Source organism: Salmo trutta, chromosome 21 (genome assembly GCF_901001165.1).
Source record: "Salmo trutta chromosome 21, fSalTru1.1, whole genome shotgun sequence".
Lineage (NCBI taxonomy): Eukaryota > Metazoa > Chordata > Actinopteri > Salmoniformes > Salmonidae > Salmo > Salmo trutta.
Window position 1 is genome coordinate 10,956,652 of NC_042977.1, and position 20,682 is coordinate 10,977,333.

General features: G+C 42.8%; 1 protein-coding gene across 1 annotated transcript; it reads right to left on the bottom strand.

The window, feature by feature from the left end:
- Positions 1-10,011: 10,011 nt before the first annotated feature.
- On the bottom strand, positions 10,012-20,503 carry LOC115156666 (Y+L amino acid transporter 2). Its single transcript, XM_029704202.1, has 10 exons — positions 20,321-20,503; positions 19,338-19,862; positions 17,968-18,093; positions 17,000-17,144; positions 15,881-16,004; positions 14,454-14,557; positions 13,973-14,069; positions 13,610-13,759; positions 13,255-13,438; positions 10,012-11,811 (listed from the first exon to the last, which is right to left on the bottom strand). Exons 2-10 carry the CDS (start codon positions 19,843-19,845, stop codon positions 11,717-11,719), a joined length of 1,533 nt encoding a protein of 510 aa, XP_029560062.1. The 5' UTR covers positions 19,846-19,862; positions 20,321-20,503; the 3' UTR covers positions 10,012-11,716.
- Positions 20,504-20,682: the final 179 nt, after the last annotated feature.

Consider the following 20,682-nt stretch of genomic DNA (forward strand, 5'->3'; position numbering starts at 1 on the left):
GAGTGTACCCCTGGCTATCCGTACATTTTAAAAACAAGAAAATTGTGCCATCTGCTTTGCTTAATATAAGGAATTTGAAATATTTTATATTTTTACTTTTACTTTTGGTACTTAAATATATTTGACCAATTCCATTTAGTTTTGATATTTAAGTATATTTACAAACAAATACTTTTAGACTTTTACTCAAGTAGTATTTTACTGGGTGACTTTCACTTTTACTTGAGTAACTCTCTATTAAAGTATATGTACTTTTACTCAAGTATGACAATTGGGTACTTTTTCCACCACTGGGCGCATGTCACACTTCTGCCACATGGTAGCGATAGTGGACCTGAACAACTCCTTGGGTGTCATTGGGGCATCCAGCAGGTCCAATTTTTCTTTGTCTGTTAAGCTTGATAAGCTCAACCAAGCTCCCTTTCTCCTTCCACCGCCTTTCTCATGGTACGACCACAGCCTTGAATGGCACTACGGGTGTCATGGAAGTTCAGGTCTTTAATCATATAGATCTTCTCCCAAGCGTATAGGGCCAGAGTTTCCACCAACTCTAGTAACTCAGCCTGATATGCCAACAATAAAGACGTCACATCTGATTGCTTGAGCTGATGCCTTGTATGTCTTCTAAAAAAACAGATGCAGTAAAGCACTCCATCTTCCCAGGGAGTGAGGCGCTGGTGTCAGTAACGGTTCCACGGTGAGAGGGTTGCCAAACCCGGATTCCTCCATATTGTACATGGCCAGGCTCAGGGTACCACTAGCAAGAATCTTGCTAGTGAGAATCTTGCTAGTGAGCTGGTTTATCCCACAAGGTCTTAGCTTCCCTGAGGCAAGCTGGTACTGCGGGGAGCAGTTATTTTATCGGGGCTGTATGGGACGTGAGTCTCTTTCCCATTGTATAGGTCCCTTTAATAGGCCCTGAGTTGTGCCCCGGCCCGCTTGCAGACATGAAGGAGCCAAAACTCCAATGGAGCAGAGGCAGCTCCACTGCTCTCTGCACCGTCAGGCCTTTGGGCCTGAGAGGGCGGGAGAACAGGGTTGTCGGCCACCATCTCCTGAGCTATCTCAAGGAAATCTGTGAGATTAATCCTCGTCATCCCCTAACTCGCCTTCCTCTGACACTACATCATCAGACAGCGAGGGGATTGAGTCGAGGCTTTCCATGGCATTGCACCAACTGGGCTCGGTTGCAGGGAGCTGAGCCTCAGCTGTTGCTCTTGGCTCGGAGGCGAGAGGGACTACCAAGAACAAAGCTTGTTTAAGTGTCCTCTTCAGACCTGCCCTCGTCAGCAGTTTGCAGTGCTCACAGGACTCAGGGTCCTTGAGTGCCTCTTTGGCATCTTCCTTACCCAGGCAATTAATGCATACAGTGCCTTCAGAAAGTATTCACACCCCCTGACTTTTTCCACATTTTGTTGTGTTACAGAATTCTAAATGGATTAAATTTAGATTTTGTGTCACTGGCCTACACGCTTAGAAAAAAAGGGTTCCAAAAGGGTTACGAGGCTGTCCCCATAGGATAACCCTTTTTGGTTCCAGGTAGAACCCTTTCCACAGAGGGTTCTAAACTCAGCAAAACTCAGCAACTGAGTTTATTTTCAGCAAACATAACATGTGTAAATATTTGTATGAACATAACAAGATTCAACAACTGAGACATACACTGAACAAGTTCCACAGACATGTGACTAACAGAAATGGAATAATGTGTCCCTGAACAAAGGGGGGTAAAAAAAAGTAACAGTCAGTATCTGGTGTGGCCACCAGCTGCATTAAGTACTGCAGTGCATCTCCTCCTCATGGACTGTACCAGATTTGCCAGTTCTTGCTGTGAGATGTTACCCCACTTTTCCACCAAGGCACCTGCAAGTTCCCGGACATTTCTGGGGGGAATGGCCCTAGCCCTCACCCTCCGATCCAACAGGTCCCAGATGTGCTCAATGGGATTGAGATCTGGGCTCTTCGCTGGCCATGGCAGAGCCCTGACATTCCTGTCTTACAGGAAATCACGCACAGAACGAGCAGTATGGCTGGTGGCATTGTCATGCTGGAGGGGCATGTCAGGATGAGCCTGCAGGAAGGGTACCACATGAGGGAGGAAGATGTCTTCCCTGTAACGCACAGCATTGAGATTGCCTGCAATGACAACAAGCTCAGTCCGATGATGCTGTGACACACCGCCCCAGACAATGACGGACCCTCCACCTCCAAATCGATCCCGCTCCAGAGTACAGGCCTCGGTGTAATGCCTATTCCTTTAACGATAAACGCGAATCCGACCATCACCCCTGGTGAGACAAAACCGCCACTCGTCAGAGAAAAGCACTTTTTACACTTTTCTGGTCCAGCGACGGTGGGTTTGTGCCCATAGGCGACGTTATTGCTGGTGATGTCTGGTGAGGACCTGCCTTACAACAGGCCTACAAGCCCTCAGTCCAGCCTCTCTCAGCCTATTGCGGGCAGTCTGAACACTGATGGAGAGATTGTGCATTCCTGGTGTAACTCGGGCAGTTGTTGTTGCCCTCCTGTACCTGTCCCACAGGTGTGATGTTCGGATGGTAGATGGTTAAAAAAAATGTAAAAGCATACATCGAAAATCCCTTAATTACACTTTGAATGGTCTATCAATACACCCAGTCACTACCAAGATAAAGGGGTCCTTCCTAACTCCGTTGTCAGAGAGGAAGGAAACCGCTCAGGGATTTCAACATTTTGCCAATGGAGACTTTAAAACATTTTAATGGCTGTGATAGGAGAAAACGAATGATGGATCAACAACATTGTAGTTACTCCACAATACTAACCTAAATGACAGAGTGAAAAGGAGGAAGCTTGTACAGAATACAAATATTTGAAGACAAAGAAATGTACTTTATCTTGAATACGAAGCGTTCTGTTTGGGGAAAATCTAATACAACACAACACATCACTGAGTAACACTCTTCATATTTTCAAGTGTGGTGGCTGCATCATGTTATGGCTATGCTTGTCATCTGTAAGGACTAGGATTTTTTTTATAAGCACGGGCAAAATCCTAGAAAACCTGCTTCAGACTGCTTTCCAACAGATTTTGGGAGACAAATTTACCTTTCAGCAGGACAATAACCTAAAACACAAAGCAAAATATACACTGGAGTTGCTTACCAAAACAACATTGAATGTTCCTGAGTGGCCTAGTTATAGTTTTGACTTAAATCGACGTGAAAATCTTTGGCAAGACTTGGAAATGGCTGTTTAGCAATGATCAACAACCAACTTGACAGAGCTTGAAGAAATTTAAAAGGAATGTGTAAATATTGTACAATACAGGTGTGCAAAGCTCTTAGAGACTTACCCAGGAAGACTTACATCTGTAATCGCTGCAAAAGGTGACTATGACATGCATTGACTCAGGGGGTTGAATTATTATTTAATGAAGATATGTTAGTATTTAATTTTTCATATTTTTTGTACAAATGTTAGAATTATTATTCCACTTTGACAGAGTATTTTGTGTATATCGTTGATAAAAAATAACAACTAAATCAATTTTAATCACCTCGTAACACAACAAAATGTGGAAAAAGTCAAGGGGTGTGAATACTTCCTGAAGGCACTGTAGAAGGTCGGCTAACCAAGTGTTAATAGCTTGCTGTAAAGCTAGCTACCAACGGAGACTGTGATGTAGAAAAGGAATTTCTTTGAAAAACAATAACCATCCGGGCAATACTCAACCTCTCAACAGGGTCTGGTCAAAAAGAGTTTGTACAGTGCATTCGGAAAGTATTCAGACCCATTGACTTTTTCCACATTTTGTTACTTTAAAGCCTTATTCTAAAACGGATTAAATAATTTTTTTCCCCTCATCAGTCTACACACAATACCCCATAATGACAAAGAAAAAACAGGTTTTTAGACATTTTTGCTAAGTTATCAAGTATAAAAAACTGAAATGTCACAATTACATACAGTGGGGCAAAAAAGTATTTAGTCAGCCACCAATTGTGCAAGTTCTCCCACTTAAAAAGATGAGAGAGGCCTGTAATTTTCATCATAGGTACACGTCAACTATGACAGACAAAATGAGAAAAGAAAATCCAGAAAATCACATTGTAGGATTTTTAATGAATTTATTTGCAAATTATGGTGGAAAATAAGTATTTGGTCACCTACAAACAAGCAAGACTTCTGGCTCTCACAGACCTGTAACTTCTTCTTTAAGAGGCTCCTCTGTCCTCCACTCGTTACCTGTATTAATGGCACCTGTTTGAACTTGTTATCAGTATAAAAGACACCTGTCCACAACCTCAAACAGTCACACTCCAAACTCCACTATGGCCAAGACCAAAGAGCTGTCAAAGGACACCAGAAACAAAATTGTAGACCTGCACCAGGCTGGGAAGACTGAATCTGCAATAGGTAAGCAGCTTGGTTTGAAGAAATCAACTGTGGGAGTAATTATTAGGAAATGGAAGACATACAAGACCACTGATAATCTCCCTCGATCTGGGGCTCCACGCAAGATCTCACCCCGTGGGGTCAAAATGATCACAAGAACGGTGAGCAAAAATCCCAGAACCACACGGGGGGACCTAGTGAATGACCTGCAGAGAGCTGGGACCAAAGTAACAAAGCCTACCATCAGTAACACACTACACCGCCAGGGACTCAAATCCTGCAGTGCCAGACGTGTCGCCCTGCTTAAGCCAGTACATGTCCAGGCCCATCTGAAGTTTGCTAGAGAGCATTTGGATGATCCAGAAGAGGATTGGGAGAATGTCATATGGTCAGATGAAACCAAAATAGAACTTTTTGGTAAAAATTCAACTCGTCGTGTTTGGTAGAACAAAGAATGCTGAGTGGCTTCCAAAGAACACCATACCTACTGTGAAGCATGGGGGTGGAAACATCATGCTTTGGGGCTGTTTTTCTGCAAAGAACAACTGATCCGTGTAAAGGAAAGAATGGATGGGGCCATTTATCGTGAGATTTTGAGTGAAAACCTCGTTCCATCAGCAAGGGCATTGAAGATGAAACGTGGCTGGGTCTTTCAGCATGACAATGATCCCAAACACACCGCCCGGGCAACGAAGGAGTGGCATCGTAAGAAGCATTTCAAGGTCCTGGAGTGGCCTAGCCAGTCTCCAGATCTCAACCCCATAAAAAATCTTTGGAGGGAGTTGAAAGTCCGTGTTGCCCAGCGACAGCCCCAAAACATCACTGCTCTAGAGGAGATCTGCATGGAGGAATGGGCCAAAATACCAGCAACAGTGTGTGAAAACCTTGTGAAGACTTACAGAAAACGTTTGACCTGTGTCATTGCCAACAAAGGGTATATAACAAAGTATTGAGAAACTTTTGTTATTGACCAAATACTTATTTTCCACCATAATTTGCTAATAAATTCATAAAAAATCCTACAATGTGATTTTCTGAATTTTTTTTCTCATTTTGTCTGTCATAGTCGAAGTGTACCTATGATGAAAATTACAGGCCTCTCTCATCTTTTTAAGTGGGTGAACTTGCACAATTGGTGGCTGACTAAATACTGTTTTGCCCAACTGTAAGCATTCAGACCCCTTACTCAGTACTTTGTTGAAGCACCTTTGGCAGCGATTACAGCCTTGAGTCTTCTTGGATATGACACTATAAGCTTGGCACACCTGTATTTGGGCTCCCATGTGGCGCAGTGGTCTAAGACACTGCTTCTCAGGGCTAGAGGTGTCACTGCAGTACCTGGTTAGAATCCATGCTACATCATATCCAGCTGTGATTGGGAGTCCAATAAGGCAGCACACAATTAGCCCAGCATTCGCAGGGTTTGCTCCATTCATCTTTTCCTCTAGTCTCCCAGTCTCTGCCGTTGAACAACATCCCCACAGCATGCTGCTGCCACTACCATGCTTCACAGTAGGGATGGAGCCAGATTTTCTTCTAGATGTGACGCTTGGTATTCAGGCCAATCTTGGTTTTATCAGACCAGAGATATTGTTTCTCATGGTCTGAGAGTCTTTAGGTGCATTTTGGCAAACTCCAAGTGGGCTATCATGTGCCTTTTACTGAGGATTGGCTTCCGCCTGGCCACTCTACCATAAAGTCCTGATTGGTGGAGTACTGCAGAGATGGTTGTCCTTCTGAAAAGTTCTCTCATCTCCACGTGAGAATCTCTGGAGCTCTATCAGAGTGACCATCAGGTTCTTGGTCACCTCCCTGACCAAGCCCTTTCTCCCCCAATTGCTCAGTTTGGCCGGGAGGCCAGCTCTAGAAAGAGTCTTGGTGGTTCCAAACTTCTACCATTTAAGAATGATGGAGGCCACTGTGTTCTTTGGGACCTTCAATGCTGCAGCAATTTTTGAGTAACCTTCCCCAGATCTGTGCCTTGACTCAATCCTGTCTCAGAGTTCTACAGACAATTCCTTTGACCTCATGGCTTGGTTTTTGCTCTGACATGCACTGTCAACTGTGGGACCTTATATAGACACGTGTGATTTTCCAAATTATGTCCAATCAATTGAATTTAACACAGGTGGACTCCAATCAAGTTGTAGAAACATTTCAAGGATGATCAATGGAAACAGGGTGCACCTGATCTCAGTTTTGAGTCTTATAGCAAAGGGTCTGAATACTTATATAAGGTATTTCCGTTTATTATTTTTAATACATTTGCAGAAATTTCTAGTTTTTGCTTTGTCATTGTGGGCTATTGAGTGTAGATTGATGAGGAAAAACATTAATTTAATCAATTTTATAATAACAAAATGTGTAAAAACTCAAGGGGTCTGAATAGTTTCCGAAGGCACTCTAGGAAGCTACATGGGCTTTTTAAGGGGCATCACTGCCAAGTACCCTGACACAACAGACAGACAGGTCATGTACACCGGTGAAACGCATGGTCAGGGCATGTGAGAGGCAGTACAGGGAGAGAGTTGAACTCCTGTGAGGCGCTCTTGAGATCTAACTGAGGATTATTACCTCAGCTTTTATGTGATACACTGAACATTGACAAGTCATAACCAGATTCATGACCGTCTTTGTTAGCCATTTGAGCTAAAACCTAGCAGCTACTTGGGGAGCTAACACAAGTCTTGTCAGGCAAGGTAACTCATCACTATTGTATTAGACTCTGAACCTTAGGACCTAGTGTAGTGCGAAAATAAATAGAAGTTTACATAAATAGAATTTGACAACTTGCCATTTCAGATGAGTGCATGGAAATGATTCAACCCTGGGAAATGTGTTAAACCCTACACTACATGGCCAAAGGTACGTGGACACCTGGTTGTCAAACATCTCATTCCAAAATCATGTTCATTAACATGGAGTTGTTCTCCCCTTTGCTGCCATAACAGCCTCCACTGTTCTGGGAAGGTTTCCACAAGATGTTGGAACATTGCTGTGGGGACTTGCTTCCATTCAGCCACAAGAGCATTAGTGAGGTCGGGCACTGATGTTGGGATGATTAGGCCTGGCTCGCAGTCGGTGTTCCAATTCATCCCAAAGGTGTTTGATGGGGTTGAGGTCAGGGGTCTGTGCAGGCCGGTAAAGTTCTTCCACACTGATCGCGACAAATCATATCTGTATTGACCTCACTTTGTGCACGGGAGCATTTTCATGCTGTAACAGGAAAGGGCCTTCCCCAAACTGTTGCCACAAAGCTGGAAGCACAGAATCAGCTGGAATGTCATTGTATGCTGTAGCATTAAGATTTCCCTTAACCAGAACTAAGGGGCCCGAACCATGAAAAACAGCCCCAAACCATTATTTCTCCATCAAACGTTACAGTTGGCAATATGCATTCGGCCAGGTGTTCTCCTGGCATCCGCCAAACCCAGATTTGTCTGTGAGACTGCCAGATGGTGAAGCATGATTCATGGTGATCTTAGGCTTGTGTTTTCTGCTCATGGAAACCCATTTCATGAAGCTCCTGATGAACAGTTATTGTGCTGACGTCGCTTCCACAGGCACTTTTGGAACTCGGTAGTGAGAATTTTATTTTTTTAAATAAGCACAATGTTCAGACGCCCATTGACCCGAGCCTACCCCCTAACTAGAGATCTTGTCGTAGCATGTGAGAGTGCGATCAAGGATAATACCCCTGAAACCCCCTCTAGAACAGCGCCCTTGCTGCATCTGATGAAAAGACGTTGCAACAGAGCAGAGCATGTGAGCAGAGTTGAGCAGTCAGAAATCCCGCTCATCGCTCATGGAGCAGTTGCGTACCGCTCCACTAAAAACAACTCATAGCTCAAAAGAAAATAAAAAACTACTGCTCCAAATTTACTCCATTCATTAAAATCCCAATTTAAAAATCCCAATTTAACCAACACCCATCTATTTTTGTGACTACTTACCACTTGGTTTTGAAGTATTGAAACCAAACCATATGATTTGAATGAAAAGTATTTCATTAAACAACAGGAAAATGTGACTGTAAGAAACGCTCATCATTTCAAATAGGCTATATGTCGTATTAACAGCATGTAAAAAGCATATGAACACTATAGGTCAGGAGCCAGACAGCCAGATAGCCTAAGAAGGCACAAAAATAAATTATTTAGGCTAAATAATTTCAAGTCTATAGCCAAAAAAGAAATACATTGTGAAACATTTGTAAGTGTGACACTAGGCTGGCAGGGGCATTAAGCACTCAGCAATTTAACATTTCATGTATTAAATCATTATAGTCCATAAATTGCACATATAGGCTGTGACTTACTTAGAATTAAATACAAATTAAACAAAAAATGCCTTATTAGGTTAATTAGTGACTTTGAATTCATTTTTAGAAACACTGTCTGTGGCTTCAGGCTCATGCGATGGTGCCTGGAGAGCAGGCCAGCAGCGGATAATACCCTCTCAGTGCTTCCAGAGCCACTGGGGATGCTAAACACCCTTCGAGCAAATCTTGCCAGGCTGGGCAGGGATGCTTGGTTGTTTTTTTATTTTCTTCTGTAGGTAGACCTAACGGATTTTAGGTAAGATAACCCTATCAAAACAGAAAGCTCCTTGAAAGAGGCAATATGCCAGGCCTATTGGGCCAAAATCAATGATGGCCTATTGTATAGATAATAGAACGAACATTTACGAAACTTTTTAGAGATCAGATTTTTTTGGTTTATAAATACTTTGCTACAATAACACACTTAGCTAGCTACCCACCTCATTTCTTTCTGTTAGCATGTGCAATTAGTAAGTACACCAGCATGCTTTCGGGATACGTGTCTTTTCAGATTCCACAGTGATTATTTAGGTGTGGACACCACATCACCCCACTCCCTCATCTTTGTAAGTCACCTTGATTTAGCACCTGTGTGTTTTATCAGTTTCCTTATGAAAATATTTAGCGAACTCCGCGAAAGTAGCTAAAGCAAGGGGGGTATAGCAGCACACAAGTAGACTACTAATGCATGATGGGCCGGACATGCCCTGAGCTGGTGAAGTCAGCTCTACTGGAGCGGGCAAGAAGGCCAAAGCTCCAGCCTTCGGGAAACTCGCTCCACACTCCAGTCAAATTAGGTGCACTCCACTCCTCGCTCTGCTCCGCTCACATACTCTGCCTGAGAGTAGGTGACAGGAAGACCGGACAACAATCAGGAATACAGTGATCATGATCAAGTTTATGTAAAGTACCATTTAGCACAGAAATGGTCACATTATTAAACTGCTCAAAGGGGAAAAAAAGGAATCCCCATCCTTAATGTCCAACAATAAAATCTAGAGATGTACAGTCGCAGATACGAGTTTTGAGTGTTGTGGAGATTGAAGCTACTGAAAATAGGAAACAGCAGCAGAGCAGTGAATCATGTTTTGTGTGTTATCAACGTCAGCGACCAATACGATTGAATGGAGCAAACCCAAGTCGGTGCCAGTTGCACTGTGTGAGGATGATGCCTTTCAGGATTTGGAGTGAAGCTACCATATTATTTAAAGATGTGAAATGCTGTAATTAGATGTTTTGATTAGACAACAGTTTAAAAGCAGGTCAACTCTTGACATAACATGAGCCTTGGAAATGAAAAGGCATTAGAGGTATGGGGGATATGAAAATAGATATTCAATATTTAATTCATACTAGAAAATGATGGTAACAAGAAAACAACACATGATTTGACTAATCACAGCTTTAAGAACGTAAAATGGAACACCTTTTGGGTAAGGATCAATCGAATCTTTATCAAAATGTCAAAAGCCATAACTACACCCTAATCAGGTGTTGTAACATCTCCCAAGAACGAGGAAGAGAGAGACAGAGAAAAATAATGATCAAGGGAAAAGAATGAAGGAGAGAGGGTTAGGGTAAGGTTGTTAAAGGGAGAAGGTGGGCTGAGGAAACGGAGAGAAAAAAGTTGTGACAGTGGTCCACGTGTGCCAGATTGCCTAACATCCAAACGATTTGAAAATTATACTTTGCAAATAGCCCTGACGACTACTTTAAGTCTCTAGCTTCATGAAAACATCAAATATAACATGATTCAGGCCACTATAAAAGTGATATACAGTGCTATTGACCTGAGTAACTCAGAGCTTTGAAGGCCTAGTGTTATCAAAAAAGTAATTTCCTGTGTTTTATTTATATATATATATATATATATATATATATATACGTCTGCACTATGAAGTTTGAATAATACTGTGAAATAGTGAAAATTATGATAATGCCATTTTAGTGTAAAAAGCTGTTTAAAAAGACTGCCTGAAATTTCAGCCTGATTTGGTGGAATGGCGTATTGGTCTGCCCTGTGACATCACCAGGTGGTAAATTGGTTAATAGACCAATAAGAAAGAGTTCCAAACCTCTGTCAATAACGGCTAGTCTTCAGTTTTCCCCTCCCCACTCAGACCACTCGCAGATAGTCCTAGCAAAATTCTTGCTTGAGAAATTACTCTTTGCTAAGAATCTACTTGTTTCTTTTTGTCAATTTTAATTGAAAAACAGTCACCGTAAGGTATTTAATTGTTACCCAGAAACGATTTGATATTGAGATAAAAATGGGTTGCATTGGAGCCCAAGCCTAGCTAAATAAAATGGTAGGCCACAACAGTGTTAGGTACTAGCACATTGAAATATAATCATTGAGCAATTAAAAACCAAACACTTTAATAATCAAATCCCTGTTTGAGAGCTCATATTGTAATTAATACATGCGTTATGTGATAAGTTCTACTGTATGTAATTTACAGCATACCGATTGGTCCATTCGGCCATGTTTTGTAAGTCATAACATTGTTAGACCACCACTTAGTGACTCAGCACAAAGTGACTCAGTGACTCAGCACAAAAAGACACAAGCCAAAGACTGTTGACTGTCAGAACTGTAGGACATATACTGTAAGTGCTATCCAAAGAAATAACCAGGTAAACCTCTTGGAGGAACATTAAGGTATAAACACTTGAAGAAGAACATGGCACATTACATAAGCACATTACATTATATTACCATGAGCATTTTACACAATGAGCAGTCATACTCTTATAGGAAAATATAATATGTTCACCAAAAAAGAATAATCCCACAGTTATCAGTTTCTTCACACATGATCAAGTACCAGCTCCTCTTTTGTCCTCAAGATATGGAAAGCCTTTGAGAATGCAATGTGGTACTTGGGCAAGCATCGTACCCCCACCAGCCAACCCTTCAGTGCAGCCTTTGTCCACGCACGGCTCAGTCAGCTTTCGTGTTCCAGGCATGTGCATCATGCGTGGCATGGGCCAGGAGAGGGGGGCCACCAGGCCTCCTCACTGAGTTTTGCTGTCTGCAATCTTCTCTGGTTCCACATCAAGTTCAGTCAGACAGCAGTACAACACGATCTGGGTGTATTTGGTGACCCAGGCTGGCAAGGAAAGGGAGAGGGGGGAGAGAGAAAGAGAAATGTAAACAAGAGTTCAGGCAGAGTTTACGTTGGAAAAGCCCAAAATACATTTTGATATGTGGTTTCTTTAATGTGATACACCAGACTACTAAGTCACATTGGGGCTTGATAAGCAAAGCTCAGGGACAGACTGTGACATTGTGGACTGACAAACATGGCATTTCCTTGAACCACATTTAATGATATACTCCTAGTCCCCAGAGCCACCAGCCAAAAACAAACCGCTGAGTCTAAAAACAGTCTAATCAAATTACACTCGGAGGACTTGTTGTTCACTGGTCAACATGCATAGGATGCACAACAATCAATTTGTAACAACAGACAGAGCTGCAGTTGCTACAGTGATGATAACCTTCTGAAAACACCAAAAGGAGTCATTTATCCTTCCCGTCACCATCAATAGTAAATACATTGAGTGAACAAAACATTAAGGACACCTACTCTTTCCATGACAGAGACTGATCAGGTGAATCCAGGTGAAAGCTATGATCCCTTATTGATGTCACCTGTTAAATCCACTTCCATCAGTGTAGATGAACGGTGGAATCAGGTTAAAGAAGGATTTCTAAGCATTGAGACAATTGAGACATGGACTCTGTATGTGTGCCATTCAGAGGGTGAATGGGCAAGACAAAATATTTAAGTGCCTTTGAACGGGGTATGGTAGTAGGTGCCAGATGCTGCTAGGTTTTTCACACTCAACAGTTTCCCGTGTGTATCAAGAATGGTCCACCACCCAAAAGACATCCAGCCAACTTGACACAACTGTTGGAAGCATTGGAGTCAACATTGGCCAGCATCCCTGTGGAACGCTTCCGACACCTTGTAGAGTCCATGCTCCGAGGTATTGAGGCAAAAAAGGGGGTGCAACTCAATATTAGGAAGGTGTTCCTAATGTTTTGTACACTCAGTGTATATCTGTCTCTTGCCTACAGTGGCACTCTTTGTTAATCAGCCACCCACATAAACTCAGGCGTTCCTACAGACTTCCAACTTAGCACCCTTTACTAACATGCTTCAAAAAGATACCACATCTTTCGATTTTTCCAGGTCACACTTTCAACTTTTCATTCTTAAACATATGAATCCGCAACACATGAAAATGTGTGGACACGCCAGTCTGCTACACACAAGTTGAAATCATATTTGTTCAGACAGGAAATGGCAGAATTAGAATTCAAAATCACAAGAAACTTCCAAGACAGTTACTTTCTAGCTATGATGCATATGAATATTTTACGGTCATTTTCTGCAAAAATGGGGGACGGTTTGACAAACTCCTGGACTAAAAAGCACTTTCAAAAAAAACATTTCCATTTAGCGTGCTTTCAAGTCCTGAAGGAGTCTTAAAATGTCTCTGGGAAATCAGCCCTGTGTCTGTGTGTCTACAGCTCTGATCCTTACCATTTAGTCTGCATATAAACTTGGGCCTCCTGTCTTCAGGCAGGTATATGGCCACGTAGTAGACAGGCACTCCAGACAGGGCGATGCCGATCCCTATGAGGGAGTTAATGGTATCGCCGTACAGAGGGACGATGACCAGGAACAGACTGCACAGGCAGTAAACGAAGGGAAAGAACAGGGAGAGCTGTGGAGAGGAGCTAGTGGTTAGCCGGGATACAGCAGGTCAAACGACGGTGATGATACACAACTACGCAGATGCAAGTTTACTCATCTCGTCTGTATGTGTGTGAGAGAGTGAGACAAGCCAATCAAACACACAGACTCAAATTCAGACACCAAATCTTTCGAGCATTACCTTAACAGGTCTGTGTCTGTCTGGCTGAGTGAAGCGCAGGTAGATGAGGCCGGCCACAGACAGGCCCACGTAGAGCCAGTAGCTGAAGCTGAAGTAGTTGATGAGCTGGAACACGTCCTCCACGCACAGAAAGATCAAGCCCATCAACCCCTGCAAGAACACACAACCCAGGGATGAGTGACATTCCACTGTGGGTCTGATCCGAATGCACCATAGACTAGTGTTTCTCGAAAGATGGATCACAGATTCCTTTTGGGTTGCTTCAGGTGGGCCATGGCCCGCACTTGTGACCTGAGAGATATACTATACAGTAAGATATCAAAAAGAGAGCATTATGCTCTATGGAGATGTGATGTCACTCACGTTGAATATGAGGGCCGGGACAGGTGTGTAGCGCTCCGCCTGGATCATACTCAGACTGTTTGGAAGGTGTCCCTCTCTCGCCCCCACGAAAAACAACCTGGACAGGGCATTCAGCGGCCACAATGGAATGTTTCAGCGCTTCGGATGTAAAACTTGATTTTAATATCTGAGGTGGTCTAACCACAGGTTGATTGTAGGACTTTGAAATATCTCAGATAACGTCCATTGCCAGTCATTGAAGGGATAAAGGTCTGGCTTTCAATGACCACTAACTAGTTCAATACGTTTTCACTATCATGCTACATGCTCCAATTATGCTAGCTGGGTGATTGTTTACATTGGTTGCTGAATAACCATCTAACAAACTTTTTAAAAAGTTTTGAGGAAACAATAACACCTTAGATGCATGTAAAAAAAAAAGAAAGCTAAAACTTCAAAAAAGTGAACTATCCCTTTAAACTTCAGAAAATGTGGTCAGTACCTGGAGGCAGCGATGATGGAGGCGTTGAGTCCTCCATAGCAGGACATGGCCACGGAAATGGGAATGATCCATTTGAACGGTCCCAGGACCGCATTTCCAAAAGTCTGTGGGATTAGATGAAATGGGTTCAGTAAAATACACTGAACAAAAATAAACACAACATGTAAAATGCTGCTTCCATGTTTCATGAGCTGAAATAAAAGTTCCCAGAAATGTCCATATGCACAAAAATATTATTTCTCTCAAATTTTGTGCAATTTTTTTACATCCCTGTTACGGAGCATTTCTCATTTGCCAATATAATCCATCCATCTGACAGGTGTGGCACATCAACAAACTGATTAAGCAGCATGATCATTACACAGGTGCACCTTGTGCTGGGCACAATAAAAGGTCACTATAAAATGTGCGGTTTTGTCACACAACACAATGCCTTGGAGCGTTCAATTGGTATGGCAATTGGTATGGTGACTACAGGAATGTCCACCAGAGCTGTTGCCAGAAAATGGAATGTTCATTTCTCTACCATAAACAGCATCCAACCAATGTTCCCTCTAAGCTTGGTCTTAAAGGGGCAGTGTTGTATTTTGAGACAGGCTTGAATAATCTAAGTAGCCAATAAGCAGAGGGTAGCATAATTTGTCTAATTCTCTGTAATAATGGTATGGGAATAATAATGCATTATATTTTGTAAAGCCAATTTGACCACTGTCTGAAACTGTAACTTAAAGCGGGTACAATCTTAGCGTTCACAGTAAACGCACGCTGGAAGTTGCACAGAACCTCTCGTTTTAAAGAATTCAGCAGTACGTCCAACAGGCCTCACAACCGCAGGCCACGTGAATGGCGGTGTGTGTGCGAGCAATTTGCTGATGTCAACGTTGTGAACAGAGTGCTCCATGTTGGCGGTGGGGTTATGGTATGGGCAGGCATAAGCTACGGACAACGAACACAATGGCTTTTAATCAATGGCAATTTCAATGCACAGAGATACCGTGATTAGATCCTGAGGCCCATTTTCTTTTTAATGGTATCTGTGACCAACAGATGCATGTCTGTATTCCCAGTCATGTAAAATCAAAAGCTTAGGGCCTAATGAATTTATTTCAATTGACTGATATTTTTGAAAATGTTGCATGTTGCAGTTATATTTTTGTTCAGTATATTATCAAAGGTATATAATTATTATATTTAAAACACACCGTCGAATTCAGAGTGCTATCACGTATGTTGCACGCAACAACGTGTCTTCTAGTAAAATAACTACATTTCCTGAAACTATTCAAAATGGTAATCTCGGGTTTATCTGATATATTGTACTGTAGTACTGTCTAACAACACAGAACACGAACACAGAGACCAGTCACATGATCTTAACAGCCTCATATTTGGCCCTATTTTTAGCACGTGGGTCAGAGGGTTCTCACCACAGCGACGGCGTCACTGGCTAGTAGAGAGGGCATGTCCAGAGCCACATAATAGGCCACGTTGGTCAGCAGGTAGATGATGGTCACAATGGGCATGGAGATGGCAATGGCCAGAGGCAGGTTCCTATAGAAATAAAGAAGTCCAAGAGGTCAATAGGTCAGCGAAACAAATCCATCATTTTCATTTAGTGGATGAGGCCATTTTCAATACTTCTTATACACAAATATTTATTTTAAATGTTTGGGAAAAACTGGTGATTGTTTGTTACTAAAAGAAGCTATCATCGATAAGAAAATATCCATCATCATTATAAAAGGTTCCCTGAACAACATTTTTCGGACTCTTGTACAATAGACCCAAGTATAAATAAACCCAATGCAAATAAACATTTGTCTCTATTTAAGACGTAACCTTGTCCTTTCTTCACCACCATGCCAAATTAGGCCTTTGAGCATGGCTCCCATTTTACCCCTGGTGCGTAATCATCGTATCACCATCCAAATATACAGTCCAATCATGAATAGTGATGTTGTCTTTGCTCTAAGGGCAGAAAGTGTTGGGTGAAGGGGGCATGGCTAATTGGGGATGACACTACTGACGCAGCTACTCTGAATATGGGCTGAACTCAAATTAAACCGGGCACGAGGTACAGCGATAAACAGTACAGTATGAAATATGTTTGAGTTCATAATGGACGAAGGCTATGAGAGTCTAAGAGAGGAGATATATCCTTTGCTGGGTGTATAACGCCTGCTGGGTGTATAACGCCTGCTGGGTGTCTAACGCCTGCTGGGTGTATAACGCCTGCTGGGTGTCTAACGCCTGCTGGGTGTCTAACGCCTGCTGGGTGTATAACGCCTGCTGGGTGTATAACGCCTGCTGGGTGTATAACGCCTGCTGGGTGTATAACGCCTGCTGGGTGTATAACGCCTGCTGGGTGTATAACGCCTGCTGGGTGTATAACGCCTGCTAACAAGTCCACCGCTCTCTGGGCTAAGACAGATCCGATCAACAACAACAAAAATAGGAATAAAAATCAAGCATGTATAATGCCTTGTAAGACTTGCCATGAGAATGTATGGCCCCGTTACAAAAGAATGTGGAAACAGGGAGATTACCTCTCTGGGTTCTGGATCTCCTCTGTGACAAAGTTGAGTGTGTCCCAGCCAGAATAGGAGAACAGAGCAGAGTAGAGGGCCAGAGCTATAGGCCCAGGCTCCGTGGAGGAACCCTCAAATGGATTCTGAAAGTTCTGGGTTTCTCCTACAGGCAGGAGGGAGAAATAGAGAGATGGGGCGGAGAGAAAGAGAAAAGTAGCATTAATCCCTTCTATTGCGTATCTTTCCATTTTTTCCCCCCTTGTCACTCTGAACATTCAAAGGGGCAATCTGAGATTGGTGATTCGTTTTTGTGATTCATTTTTTAAATTAACGATATACAATATGCCCAGTGATTCCTTATATACAGTATCTTCTAAATGCCTCATGAACTTAGTTAAACAACATAAAGATTATTTTGCTCCATTGTTTGTAAATAATATAATTGTAAACAAACACTAAATAACCTCAAAAGTATATTGTCATGGATAGTCAGTCCTCGTAACCATAGCTTTGTCTATGAATTGGAGTGTGGTTACATTTCTTCAGCCTCATCCCTCAGTGTTTACCAAAACTGTGGCTGGGTGTATGCTTTGCTATTGTTTGTACTGCAGATTTCCCCTTTAAAGGGATGTTAATCATTTTATTGTCAAATTCCCTAGGGTATCGTTTCGGAGAATGTAGCAATGCTAGTGAAAAGGGATTGTTCCCGTTAGCAATGCTTTCAAAAGCATGGGGAAAGGGCTCTCTCGTCCACATAAAGGGGTGCCCTCCCTCACTATTCCCCGTGCTTTAAAATGGCTGCTAACAGAAGGAGCCATTCCGCTAGCAGTGCTACATTCTCCGAAAATGTTAGCCAGATTATAGTGGACGTTGCTAAATAACAAGCTAGCAAACCATTTTTAAAAAACGGCATGGAGGAAGTCGACAATCAGCAGAAAAAAGTGAATCTTCCGCCCATATCCCCTCCACATCACAATCTCTCCTACCTTTGGCTATCTTCATGATACCTATAATGATGATGAGGATGAGTGACATGAGCTTGGCGTAGGTGAACAGATCCTGGACCATGGTTCCCCACTTAACGTAGGCACAGTTTACAAAGATAAGCATGCCTGGCGGAGAGAGGGAGAGAGGGGTGGGGGGGGTGAGAGAGATGATATGCTGTAGGAAACAGATGCAAAGTAGAGGAGAGAAAAAAAAGGACAAAGCAGAACAAAAGTAGAACATAGATTTTTTGTTGTTGTTGTAATATCTGTGTGCTCCTGAGTTGCCCCTTCCAAATCCCAAAATAGCTGATCTCTGTCACAGAACAATCTGTACTGTTTGTGTAACTGAGACCAATGGTAACTGAAGCAGAGGGAAAGGCAAGCACCTCACATCCCTTCACTGCCATGAAACTGATGGAACAGAGATGACACACTACTGGCGGACAAAAAAGAATAATGGCATGTGTGTGTGTCTCTCTCTCACTCCATAATGATGAGTCAAACGTGTGTGTGTGTGTGTGTGTGTGTGTGTGTGTGTGTGTGTGTGTGTGTGTGTGTGTGTGTGTGTGTGCGTGCTTGCGAGGAGAAACCAAACTTCAGTCAAACCAATCTAGGGCCCAATTATATGTCCTGACCAGGAGATAACCATTTAATGGGGCCTGTTTTACACAGACAAGTACTGTAGTTACTAGGTTAATGAACCACAGACACAGATCGTAGTTGATTCATGCTGGCTGTCAGCCTCTCTTGCATTAGTGGCAGATGTCTCTGGGCTGAGGGAAACTCTAGTCTGGACAGTGTGGCTGAATCATGGCATTGCTGCTCTCTAACCTAAATACCAGCTCAGTGCCAATTTCAGATGGCCAAGAGGAGCCGCACAAAGCAAAGTGGGTGCAGGGCTATTTTAATGCTCTGACTGGGCATTGAGTTGAGGATGTGTTTGCGTGACTAAAGAGAGTGGTTTATCTGAATATGGCCTTATTCCAGTAAAGAAACATACAGTACCATTACACAAAAACAAAATAACTTTCCAAAACACCCTTCATTCCAAAAATAGAGCCAAGTCAATTATATTCTTCACAATCACATGTTTAGACAGACATGAACAGACACACCTCTACCAAAAGCCTCTCAAAGAACAATTCTGGAAATGTTTTGAGTCTTTACCTAAAATAGTCATTTTTACTAGACCCTAGTTAGAAATTGATAAAACCCCAATAGAAATTGATAAAACCCACGGTTTCTGGGACACGGACAAATAGCTTTTTAGTTCAGGACTAGGTTAAATCTTTGTCCGGGAAACTGGTCCATAAAGTCTTCATTTGTAACTTAATGTTAGTGGTAAAAACAAACAGAGGCAGGTCCCTTACAGATGCAGGCGGCAGCAATGAGGCGGATGGCGTCGTAGGGGGGCTGGCAGGTGGGGTACCACGCCTCCACTAGATAGTTGGCGAAGGTCAGCGAGATGACCGCCTGGCTGGCCGGCTCAATGAGCAGGATGGACGTCCACAGCCTGATAAAAGCTAGGAAACCGCCAAACGACTCCAGGATGTAAGCGTAACTAGCGCCCGATTTTGTGATTGTGGTTCCCAGCTCTGCATAGCACAGTGCTCCGAAAACGGAAAAGATGCCGCCGAGAGCCCAGATGACTAGCGATAGCCCATAGGAGCCGCTGTGCATGAGGACGCCTTTAGGTGAGACAAAGATTCCAGAGCCAATCATGTTGCCCACGATGAGGCAGATGCCATTGGGGAGGGAAATCTCACGCTTCATTTGCATCTTTTCTTCGCCACCATTCGGTGTCTTTAGGTCGTCGCTGGACTCGGCCTGCGAGCCGGGGCAGAGCGATCGCGACATGGCAGCCAGCTTCTCTCTCATTCTGCCTTAATGTGGAGCTGAGGAAAACAGGAAGTTAAAGGTCAAATTAATAAAAATGTATTCCGATTAAAATATTAGACAGGGCCCACCCTCAGTTAATTCCGAAACCAATTACACTAAAAAAACTGTGCCAATCTTTCACTTTAGTTTTGTTCGATTTTGGGGTGAAGTATCTCTTTAAGTTTGGATTGGCCTAAGGGGCTCCCTGATACTAAAACCGAAACAATTCTCCTGCCATGTCCTCTAAAGGAGAGCCAGAGCACCTGCTCTCTTAGATCTTCAGCAGGGTCAAATATACATTCTATGCAATTGTTATTGTACAAATGGACACAATGTCCTGGTCACAAGTAAGTCTCCTCTACCATGGTCGTCTACACAAAGAGTTCAAGTCACGGGTAGAAAACAAATCGATAAACCCAATGATCTAGTGATAAAATATAGTAAAAAATATATATACATTTACTGCACCACCTACCTGTTATCTACAAGAGAACAAGGGTCACAACAGAGAATCAGGGATTTTCCTCTTCTAAGGCTGAATGCTCAAACGTCGACCAGTCATGTCCCCACAAGATGAGTTTCCTGATTCTAAGATAACTGGTGGAGCTCACACAGTTGAGAGGTAGCAACAGGACGGTCAGTGTTGCAATCCCAGTGCAACGGCTGTTTTCCCAGCGATGACGCCCTCTCTCCTGCTATTTCGGGAGAATGTCGGTACTCAGAAAGAGAGCCTCCCCCCACTCTTCTTGCCCTGAGGGAGTCCAGATAAACGTGGGATGCAGTTCACTGGGCCGAGTAAAACCAAACCAAAATGTTTACGTGGATATTATTGTGGAG

What these genes read in the sequence shown, in the direction of transcription:
- LOC115156666 (XM_029704202.1), bottom strand. Translation starts at nt 19,845, where the DNA reads ATGAGAGAGAAGCTGGCTGCCATGTCGCGATCGCTCTGCCCCGGCTCG. An exon ending in CATTGCTGCCGCCTGCATCT is followed by an intron (nt 18,094 to 19,337) that starts GTAAGGGACCTG and finishes TCTCTCCGCCAG; the next exon opens with GCATGCTTATCTTTGTAAAC. An exon ending in GAGATCCAGAACCCAGAGAG is followed by an intron (nt 16,005 to 16,999) that starts GTAATCTCCCTG and finishes TTATTTCTATAG; the next exon opens with GAACCTGCCTCTGGCCATTG.